Source organism: Erpetoichthys calabaricus, chromosome 4 (genome assembly GCF_900747795.2).
Source record: "Erpetoichthys calabaricus chromosome 4, fErpCal1.3, whole genome shotgun sequence".
Classification (NCBI taxonomy): Eukaryota; Metazoa; Chordata; class Cladistia; order Polypteriformes; family Polypteridae; genus Erpetoichthys; species Erpetoichthys calabaricus.
The window spans coordinates 181,548,786-181,560,910 of record NC_041397.2 but is presented as its reverse complement, the minus strand read 5'-3'; the positions used below and the strand labels follow the sequence as shown (position 1 = coordinate 181,560,910).

The following is a 12,125-nucleotide window of genomic DNA, read 5'->3' as shown; positions in this document are numbered from 1 at the left end:
TTTCAAAAAATGCATTCTTTGTGGAATTTTGCCTGATAAAACTGCAGGAGTTAATGGTTTTCAGAATAAAAGTTGGATTTCCTGATTCATCACACTGATATTTCATTAAGCATGGACTATCAAAACATTAAAAGAGATCTAATACACTTACCCCTTGCAGCACTTGAAAGCTATCGCTGGTGGGCTGAGGATCCACATCTGGATCCACACCAACCCTGAAAAGAAGACGACAAAACAAAAACACAGAAAAAAAATCACAATTAAAAAAAGACAAAAAGACAACAATGAGTGCTGCTCTCAGTACACGTGAGCATTCCCAGAACATATATAGACATTGCCCATCTTAGCTTTCCTTGGATTGTCTATATGGCAGCAGTTTGAGAGGAAAGCATTTCATAATGAAACCACAGGATCTGTTCAAGCTTGATCCTCATTAGCTTACCTTCATAAATAGTAACTACCATGACATTTTCATAATGTTTTAACTAGAATCATATTTTATCAGGATGTTAAGTTTTATTTTACCCTTGTATTACATTTCTGTAAAATAAAAAAGAAGGGAGAGAAAGATAGATGAATTTGAGACACTACAGGTAATAGCAATTTTTCTAGGCCAGTTTAAAATGGTGCACACACATGGCTGGGTTGCTGTGATAAAAATGAACAGTTTGTGAAAATAAGTAATACAGAAAAAGACAGCTTCAGTAAACCGAGATAAAAGATTACTTTTAATGAGGATATCTGCCTTTGATGTCAGCCTGTGTAATCTTGCATCTACCTAGATGTTCTTTCAGTCTTACACTGTCATTTTGATAAACAAGATTAAGATCTTACTTTAACTCTTCATTCGTTTTTTTTAATGCTCTAAAAGATGACCTACATAAACTTACTTTCAAGATGTGTGTGAATTCTTATAATTTTAAGTCTGTCCAAATAAAAAATCCCTATTTGTGTCACAGCTCTAATCCAGTTTTTTTTTAAATGTTTGTGCAGTGTTGCAGCAATGAAATGCAAGAAACCAACCAGTTTAGAAAAATCTATTTGAACATCCCTTTCAGCAAACTTAGAAACTCCCAATAAAATAACATCCAAAATAATACTGTACTGTATCAGTACATCATAGTTGCAGTCATGGAAAAAGAGGATACTGGACTAAAATACCAGCAATGTCAATTAGGGCATTAATAAAACAGCAGGTTGACTAAAATATGTTCAGCACACAATGACAAAGATTACTTTACAGGTGAATAGATGCCTTATTAATGAAATGCAGAGCAGCGTTACATTGGAATCCCTTGCTCTGAATTAGTGGAAACAGAGAGTTGAGGAACAAGGCTGCATCAATGAAAGTACAGTGCGGCTATTGTACAGGAAGCTGGGATTTGCTAATTTGACTGAAGGCAAATGTCAAACTTGAAATTTGACCAAATAAAGAGCTTGGGAAAAGGAACCAAACTGAAAAGCATTCTATAGATAAAGGATATTACGTGGGGATGTGCAACTCATCATACAACACACTGTTAGTGGGGCACAGTGAAAATTACCACTGTTCTAAATTGTTTACATGTAGAATATTATTTTGAGATTTTAAAAAATTGTCTTAAAAGTAAAGGCCCAAGCTTTAAAAATACTTTGTAAAAATGCACTAAAATTTTAAATACAGCACTTATAGACTAACAGAGAAGAGAGAAAAATGCTTTATGTAGGGCTTAAACTGGAGAAATCCTGCAAAAGAGAATTTTCAAACTGAAGAGCACCATAAGAGGCTCTTTTTCTTGGATGGAATACTGTGCACACTAGTTGTAAGTATTTAAACATTTTATTCAAATTAAACATTACACATAAGTTCCAATTGTTGTCAAAATTTTTAAATTTCATCTGTGTAATAAAATTGCTTTATTATCTTTATTAAAGCTGAAACTTTTGACAAAATAATTAACTATTCGCTTAAAACTTTTCTAGCTCTCTTAATTCAGGTTAGGATTAGTGAGCCTGGAGTTTACTTTGCCAGAAAATGATGCAATGCATGCACAAAGCCTAGACTAAGTGTGAGTCCATGTAAGAGCTAGAGTTGTCAATTATGCCAACATACCTGTAACCTGTAGGTTTAAAAAAATAAATAACAAAATCAAGCTATGCAGACAAAGATCAGAACATGCAAAATCTGCAGTAAGATTAGCAGGATTAAGTCTCTGAACCCTGCCATCATGAGGCAGCAGCAAAAGTCTATGCATTGACCATGTCAACCAAATACATTTACACTTTATGAAAATGGTGTGCAAAATGGTTATAATCGACTTTCAATTGAATTACAACAAATTTATGGGCAGACATTGCATTTCAATTATGATTCAGATTTGGTTTATATATAATAGTTTAGACATATCTTTCTCCCACTGTTGCTAGTTTCTTCAGCAAAGACTGTATGCCACATGCTCCTGGACATTTTGGTTATTTTAAAATCAGAAACAATTTTCTTCAGACAGAAAAAAAAACACAATCAGGTGTAAAAACTTCTATTATTTTTTCACAATAAACAAAAGAAAAAGGTTAAATTAAGTCTTAATTACTGTGCAGTAGTATTTAAGAAAGCATTTCAAGGATATGTTCAAGTGAGCAAATGCAGAAGAGTAAACAAGAAACAAACCACAAACAGTCAAATGATGCTGTTTATGTCAATAACTTTGTGCAAATGCCACTGTGTGAGGCCATCACAGATTACTTAGCCAAGGAAAAAAAATGTAAAGGAAAACATGCTGAGAAGAACAACAACAAATACACCATTAAATGGAATTGAGGTTAGTATGCACAAAAAGTTAAATCCAACCTCCCTTTATAGGATCACAGTTTGGGTAAACCTGTTACACATTCAAACATCCAATACTTTGTTGCAAAAAAAAAAAAAAAAAAAAAAAAAAAAAAAGAAAGAAAGAAGCTTGAGTTCAAACAACTGTTCAAATTCTGATTTAACTATTCCTGTGTAACTTGATTTTTGCCAAGGGATTATTAAACACAATGTGACTGTGTGTCCTAAATATCCACCTTACAGGCAGCAGTTACAACCAAGGAGACTTGCTTTATAGCTCCCTCTGGAATTTTTTCAATGCAGCCTTTTTTCTTTCAGATTCTGACCTGTGAAGAAATTTTCATTGAAAAACTTCTTCAGAAGTTAAGTTCCCAGATGGGGCTGTTGTGGGTGAGCAGCACTGAAAACAGGGCTTTGTAAATATCCACTGTTATACTTACAGTCCAAGATGGCAACTAGAAGCTCAATTTTCTACCACCTGTGTTCACTTGCCAAACTGATTCCCAGCAGTAGCTATGAACATTCACGCTTTTGTTGAAGCTTTGACTGTATAAGGGCAATGTGCATGGAACCTCGCTAAATTGTTCTTGAAAAACTTCACTTTGCTCAGAATGCATTAGTTTATTAGTCTGTCTAAACAGTACTTATTAGCCTACAAGGCTTAATTTCAGCTGCCTCCTCTTTATCATATTATAATATGCAAACCGGAAAATTAAATATTCTTGGATGTAATTTTCAAAATTTTACTATAGAGTCTATTTCTAAAAAATAACCATCTCAGCAGAATGTCATCAATGAGATGTATATGACAGTCTGCTTGGAGCTGGCCAAATGGTACTCAAAGGACTCCAAGAGCATGAGGAAAAAGACTCACTGGTCTGATGAGTCAAGAATTGATCTCTCTGCCAAATATAGTGCTTGGAGTTCTGTCTAAAGACAAGGCATTGGTCATCACCTCCCTAATAACATTCCTATGGTGAAGCATCATGGTGGCAGAATTATATTATGAGGTGCTTCCTGGTGGCAGTTGCAGGGAGACTGGTTGGAATTGAGGGAAGGATGAACATGGCCAAATACAGAAAGTTCCTGAAGAAAACCTGTTCCAGATTGCACGCAATCTCATACAGGGGTGACAGCTCATCTGAAGCATACAGCAAAAACAACTTGAGTGGCTTTGGAGAAGGTTTTTCTGTCTTTGAATGACACAGCAAAAGCCCAGACTTAAACCTGAAGATGGTAGTTGAAAGAAATTTCCTATCCAGTCTAAAAGAGCATGAGAGGATCTGCCAAAACGAATGGGATAAACTAAATCTAGGTGTGCAAAGCTTGTGGACTCAAAGCTGTGATTTCTGCCAAAGGGGTGTATCTACAAAGTACTGATTTTAGGGTCTGAATACTTATATGAATGAAGTATTTGAGTTTTTGATTCTTAATAAATTTGCAAACCTCTCTAAAAACATATTTTTCCTTTGTTATTATGGGTTATATAGTGTTGTGCAAAAATGGCAAATTTATCCTTTTAAAATAAAATATATTTCACAATAAATTGTGCAGAATATAAAGGGGTCTGAATACTTTCTGAATCTACTGTGTAATATCCATCCATCCATCCATTTTCCAACCCGCTGAATCCGAACACAGGGTCACGGGGGTCTGCTGAAGCCAATCCCAGCCAACACAGGGCACAAGGCAGGAACCAATCCTGTGCAGGGTGCCAACCCACCGCAGGACACACACAAACACACCCACACACCAAGCACACACTAGGGCCAATTTAGAAACGCCAATCCACCTAACCAGCATGTCTTTGGACTGTGGGAGGAAACCGGAGCGCCCGGAGGAAACCCACGCAGACACGGGGAGAACATGCAAACTCCATGCAGGGAGGACCCGGGAAGCGAACCCAGGTCCCCAGGTCTCCCAACTGCGAGGCAGCAGCGCTACCCACTGCGCCACCGTGCCGCCCACCTACTGTGTAATATATAATATAAAAACACACATACACATAATAAATGGAACTGTGATCTTATCAAAGGTTCGGTTCAATACAGAAAATCTCTTTAATTTGTTAAAAAGAAAGCTGAAGCAAACTTTGTGAAACAGCTTTATAGATCACCCTTTATTACCCAAAAGCTGCACATATGACAACTTTAAATCAGCAAAATGGTGCCAGAGCTTCACCTTAAATATTGCCATTGTCTGCTGGCCTCCTCCTCTCTGGACAAGGTATGATCTCCAACTCTAGTACAGTATAAAAAGGCAGGTTTAGATTTCACGTCATTATTTAAAATTACACATTATTAATAATCCCTGCTCATAACAGCAGTACATGTTACTTTTTTTACTTTGTTTACTTAATTTTCTTTCTGTACACCTTATAATGCTCCTTACAACCCCATGGTGCAGCCAATTCCTTACTTGTTGCTTTCTATTCATCACCATTTTTTACCACAAAAGCAAACATCTGTTTTTCAGTCAATTTAGAAAGAAATAATTAACAGATCCTTCAACTGACAAGCATAGAAAACTCCTTCTATAGAATAGATTATTATATTCCTTTATTAAAACACTCACTGGGGTTACCACTCCGCCAATTAATAGATTTACTGCAGTTTCTGTTTATAATCGTTGGAGTTATGAAATCTGGCATTATCAAGCTAGATATATTTGTACAAGGACTTCAGGGGAGTCAAACTTTGTGGTTATTGAGAGAAAAGACAATTTAGTCCTATAACTTTTGCCAATGACAGCCTTCTGGATTACATCTTGTTCCTTAATCTTTTGAATACAAGTGACTTGTATCGCAAACATATAGAAAATGGGAGAGGGAGAGGAAGTTTTACATTTTTACATCCATTTTCTAATCCTGCTAATTCAGTACTGCAAGGAGCTAGAACCTTTTGTAACAAAAAACAAAGCTGGACAGGATGGCAGTCCATAAAATGATGTATTTATTACCACCCCAAACCCATTTATATTGGGATAAGTCAGAACTACCAACCCACCCAAATCAACACTGAAAATTGATTACATCATAACTGTGTGAATTTACCCAAGCACAAAAAAAAAGTAAGAAATTAGGTATGAGCAAATCACCAGTGAATTTCTTCTGTTTATTCACTCATTCCTACTTTCTAAAAATGAATGAATAAACTTCATTACGATGCAATGTAATATCTAGTAACTTGTCTTGGTGATACAGCTACAAATTAAAAATAATTGTAACAGAAAATAGCTAACCCAACATAATAAAATTATTTGCATCAAAAACAGATTAAAATATACCACATCTTTCCACAATACAATGGAGGCTTGAGAATGCTAGGGTATATTTATCAAAATGGCAACTTATCCCTATGCACTGGCAAAGTAAACTTAGTTTTATAACCACCATCCACCAAGTCAAAAGTGAGAGCGACTCTAGAAAATAAACTATTGACATGCCAAGTAGTACCACCGCTTTCCAGATTACAACTCAAATAAGTATGAGTGTGATCCTTGTTATTATTTTCTCATTTCTTGACATGAGATGTCAGAAGGCCACATATAGAGCACAGTTGCATGTCTAAATTAACTTATAAAAGGACTAAAGTTACTATTTTATTCCAGTGTTGACTATTAAAGGCATGTAAAAGTTATTTGTATTCCAGTTTGAGCTGTAATATTTTACTACCAAAGTAGTAAAATATCATTAAAACCTATAACAGATGTGTAATCATAATGTGTGGAAACCAAGGTAAAGCATGGCACAGAGAGGCCACACATTGATAATTATTATGCACCATCTTATACATTTAATGATAATAAGAACAGCTTTCAGGCAGGACAAATCCACCTTGAACCATCTTATTAAAGGATGCATCATATACACTAGGGGTACTCAAACGGCGGACCGCGGTCCACAATCCGGACCGCCAAGACGTTTTTGGCGGACTGCGACTGTCTTCTGCGTAAGTCAAAAGTCCGAATATAAAAGCACCAAAATTATTGTTGTTTTATTATTTACTCTGTAGCAGGGTTGCCAACTGGTATTTTTTATGCCAAATAACTGAAATCTGGCATTTTTGAAAACTATTTGGCATGTAAAATTTGCGTTTGGTCATCTGGCATTTTTTGGTCTTTTTTACAATGCGAACTATCCACCAAAGTCAGAGCTCCGTTCACATAAGATCGACGCCCTTAAGTCATCATTGGTAGCGAGTTCATCGCTGATGACAAAAGCGACCACCACACAATCAAATGTTACAGAAGCTTCGCTACGCATTGTTTGGGTTCTTGGCAGATTTAAGAAAGCATTTACTGATGCAGAGGTTGTTAAAGAATGCATGATGTCTGCTTCTTCGGTTCTGTTTAGCGACAAAAAGTGTGTTGAACTGATTCAGCAGATACCATTATCAGACAGTACTGCTAGTCGTCGTGCAGATGACCTTTCTGACAATAGATAGATAGATAGATACTTTATTAATCCCAATGGGAAATTCACATGTGGTCGGTGGTCAGTTAATATCAGATCTTAAACAGGTTGAATTGTTTGCTCTCGCGTGCGATGAATCCACTGATAAAACTGACATGTCTCAACTCTGTATGTTCACAAGATTTTTTGATGGCCATAATTTTGTTGAAGAGTTTCTGACATTACTACCGCTAGCAAAACAGACCCGCGGTGAGGACGTGTTTTCAGCATTATCGCAGTTTATGCACGCAGCTGGATTGGATGTAACAAAAATGGTTTCCCTTACAACAGACGGGGCACCAGCAATGACTGGTAAAGATAGAGGACTTGTCGCTCATATGAAGGCACTTCAGCCCAACCTTGTTGCTTATCACTGCATCATTCATCAGTCTGCCCTCTGTTCAAAACTTTGTGACGAACTGGCGGAAGTGATGTCTACTCTTGTGAAATTAGTGAATTTTTTACGATGTAATTCGTCTCTGCAGCATCGTCTGTTTCGTTCTTTTCTTGAAGAGATGTCTGCAGAATTTGGAGATTTGCTGCTTCACAATGACGTCAGATGGTTAAGCAAGGGCTGTGTGTTGGAAAGGTTCTGGAATCTCCGTGAAGATGTAGCTGACTTCCTGCAGTCCTTGAATACAAAGAAGCTGCAGAATTTTTAACATTTATTCAAGACAGTGACAAGGTCGCACTGCTGGCATTTCTTGTTGATATTATGGGACATATAAATACACTGAATTTGTCACTTCAGGGTGCAGACAAAACCGTTGTCGAATTGCAAGAAAAATGTTGTGCCTTTGAAACAAAACTGAGCATTTTCATCAATGACTTGGAAGGTGGCAAGATTCTGCATTTCCCAAACCTGAAGAGCTGCATGACAGCTGATCAACAGGCATGTTTTCAGTTGATTTCCACATTTCTACATCATTTGAAGGTCGAGATTGATGAACGTTTTAAGGATTTCAGAAAACTGAAGCCTGTGTTTTTGTTTGTTGCTGATCCTTTCATTGTCCAGCCTGACGGTGAATGGACTCAAACCTGTCACTGTTGCAAATGGAAGCAGCTGATTTGCAATCTTCTCACGTTTTGAAAGCAAAATTGAACGAAGTCGGCATAACAATTTTTTGGTCAGTTTGTTCCAGATTCTTAGTATCCTGCTGCAAAGAAACTGGCGATTTCCGTGCTCACTATGTTTGGTTCAACATATTCTTGTGAGTGTGCGTTCTCCACTATGAACACTATCAAGACGAAACATCGAAGTGTATTTACCGACCAGAACCTCAGGAATGCAATAAGAATTGCACTGACTGGTTACTCACCGAACTATGCTGCCATTATGAAATCGAAACAGTTTCACACTTCACACTGGGTGACAATCATTTACGTACCAACTGGTGTGTTAATTGCAACTAGTCATGTGACTATTTTGAATTGTTTTCCATGTTTTGTGCATGTCTTGGTCTTCTGTAAAAATTTTATCATTTGCGTTGAATCTATTACTAGCCTCCTACAGACCTACACCTACAGTCCTACACCTACAGTCCTACACGGTAAACCTGGCTATAGCGGACCCCAATGGTTGGTGGCGAACTGAATGTGGACCGGCATTCAAAAACTGAGTACCCCTGATATACACTATTGCAAGAAAGAACAATGAAGCTATACACTACAAATATTTCAGAAACACCATTCACCTTCTATTTAGTTGACATGTGTCCCTACTGAGGCTTTCAAAATACAATACATCTGTATTGAGTTAGTTTCAAATTTTGCAATTTTCACTACAAACCATTTCAAGTAAGGGAATGACATAAATTTACACAACTACCATTGTTAGCAGAGTGTTATGCCAAGTCTGAGTTTAATCTTTTAAAGTACAGGAAATTACAAACACACATTATGCAGTAGTGTATAAGTAGCACACACAACCTTGCAAGTTTTTTTTTCACAATCAGTTTTTTTCTAATTCTTAATTTAAACATATGAAGTAGACAGCGTTTGCACTTTGCTTAATGCTTTATGTTCTTTGCCCCAGATAGTGAACATCAGAAATTTACAGGACTGAAAATGAAATAGACTTTCCTGGTGTTTAACATAATGCAGCTTGCACTCCCCAGCGTTGCAGTGTTCATCTGGCAATGAGTTTTAAGGAATTATATATGTAAATAAAATACTGTGATTTGAAATACATTTCATTTGTGTTCCGGGTCTACAACGATCTGTGTAAATGTAGAATGACATAGGAAATACCAGGCAAGTTACAAGCTTTTTGATGTATGTCATGGACAATGGAAATTTTCAGGGATTCTGGGGTTAAGAGTGTACAGCCTAGGGGCCCTTCTGGGTCAAGGGACTTAATGTAGTTGTACACAAAATGAAATTATTATCACAAGATTAATGTACATTAATCATACAGTCTCCTATACTACAATTTTCAAAGGACTGAACAAACCAAACAAATTTAATATTCTATCCTGTATTCTAAATTCAACACAACTTAATTCAATTCAATGTATTCTCATTATGTAGATTTCCTCTCATGATACAAGTGAAGTAACAGCAAATGTACAGTTAGGTCCATAAATATTTGGACAGAGACAACTTTTTTCTAATTTTGGTTCTGTACATTACCACAATTTATTTTAAATGAAACAACTCAGATGCAGTTGAAGTACAGACTTTCAGCTCTAATTAAGTGGGGTGAACAAAACGATTGCATAAAAATGTGAGGCAACTAAAGCATTTTTTAACAAAATCCCTTCATTTCAGGGGCTCAAAAGTAACTGGACAAATTAAATAACTGGAAATAAAATGTTCATTTCTAAAACTTGGTTGAAAACCGTTTGCTGGCAATGACAGCCTGAAGTCTTGAACTCATGGACATCACCAGATGCTGAGTGTCCTCCTTTTTAATGCTCTGCCAGGCCTTTACTGCAGCGGCTTGCAGTTGCTGTTTGTTTGTGGGCCTTTCTGTCTGAAGTTTAGTCTTCAACAAGTGAAATGCATGCTCAATTGGGTTAAGATCAGGTGACTGACTTGGCCATTCAAGAATTTTCCACTTCTTTGCTTTAATAAACTCCTGGGTTGCTTTGGCTGTATGTTTTGGGTCATTGTCCCTCTGTATCATGAAACGCTGCCCAATCAATTTGACTGCATTTAGTTGGATTTGAGCAGACTGTATGTCTTTGAACACCTCAGAATTCATTCGGCTGCTTCTGTCCTGTGTCACATCATCAATAAACACTAGTGTCCCAGTGCCACTGGCAGCCATGCACGCCCAAGCCATCACACTGCCTCCACCATGTTTTACAGATGATGTGGTATGCTTTGGATAATGAGCTGTTCCACGCTTTCTCCATATTTTTATCTTGCCATCATTCTGGGTGAGGTTGATCTTGGTTTCATCTGTCCAAAAAATGTTTTTCCAGAACTGTGCTGGCTTTTTTAGATGTTCTTTAGCAAAGTCCAATCTAGCCTTTCTATTCTTGAGGCTTATGAGTGGCTTGCACCTTGCAGTGCACCCTCTGTATTTACTTTCATGCAGTCTTCTCTTTATGGTAGACTTGGATATCGATACGCCTAACCCCTGGAGAGTGTTGTTCACTTGGTTGGCTGTTATGAAGGGCTTTCTCTTCACCATGGAAATGATTCTGCGATCATCCACCACTGTTGTCTTCCATGGACGTCCAGGTCTTTTTGCGTTGCTGAGTTCACCAGAGCTTGCTTTCTTTCTCAGGATGTACCAAACTGTAGATTTTGCCACTCGTAATATTGGAGCAATTTCTCGGATGGGTTTTTTCTGTTTTCGCAGCTTAAGGATGGCTTCTTTCACCTGCATGGAGCTCCTTTGACTGCATGTTGTCTGTTCACAGCAAATTCTTCCACATGCAAGCACCACACCTCAAATCAACTCCAGGCCTTTTATCTGCTTAATTGATAATGAAATAACGATGGACTTGCCTACACCTGCCCATGAAATAGCCTTTGAGTCAAGTGTCCAATTACTATTGAGCCCCTGAAATGAAGGGATTGTGTTAAAAAATGCTTTAGTTGCCTCACATTTTTATGCAATCGTTTTGTTCACCCCACTGAATTAAAGCTGAAAGTCTGCACTTCAACTGCATCGGAGTTGTTTCATTTAAAATTTATTGTGGTAATGTACAGAACCAAAATTAGAAAAAAAGTTGTCTGTCCAAATATTTATGGACCTAACTGTATTATGAATAATGGAAAAAAAAAAAAATAAATAAATAAAAACATGACTTTGCAATGTAAAAAGAGAAACAATTACCAATTTATTCCTCAAATTTTTAAGTTAATTCGCTCATTTCTGCCATCACTATGGAAAGCTATAAATGCATCTTACATTCCAAAAATCACACACGGTGCAATTTAGCAAAAATGTCCAATGTCTTGTGTTTTATTTATCACACCAAATTGGAAACAAGAAAATAAGGCAGTTATTGTGGTAAAATTCACCATACCTGGAAGGCATTTATACAACACTGGCTCTATCAGGCATCACTTTATTAGCTGTCAGGAAAAGGGTCGAGCTCATGGTACTTTGGAAATGTGAAACTGTGTTGGAAAGTCAGTAATTTGTTACTGTTTGTGAAGTCTAGCCATGTAATCTGACATGTTAAAGATCTCCTCTAACTTGAAGAAATATAATATGCTACCAGTTTTAGGAGTATTTCTCCCTACTCTTACTCTAAGCTTGTCTGATTTTAGTCACCAGTTTTCATGACCATCATTGCCACAGTGTGCCAGCAATATATTTTGATTTTACATTAACCAATTTATTCAGAATACCAAATGAAATGTTTGCTCCAGCCTTTATATCTCTGGCATCAAAGCTTTCATTTG

General features: G+C 37.0%; 1 protein-coding gene across 1 annotated transcript in view; it reads right to left on the bottom strand.

The window, feature by feature from the left end:
• The window catches only part of slc9a7 (solute carrier family 9 member 7), a 226,174-nt gene that overhangs the window by 49,455 nt on the left and 164,594 nt on the right, over nt 1-12,125 (bottom strand). The window contains 2 exon segments of the mRNA XM_051927093.1: nt 152-215; nt 4,988-5,047. Of these exon segments, the coding sequence (XP_051783053.1) occupies nt 152-215; nt 4,988-5,047 (124 nt within the window).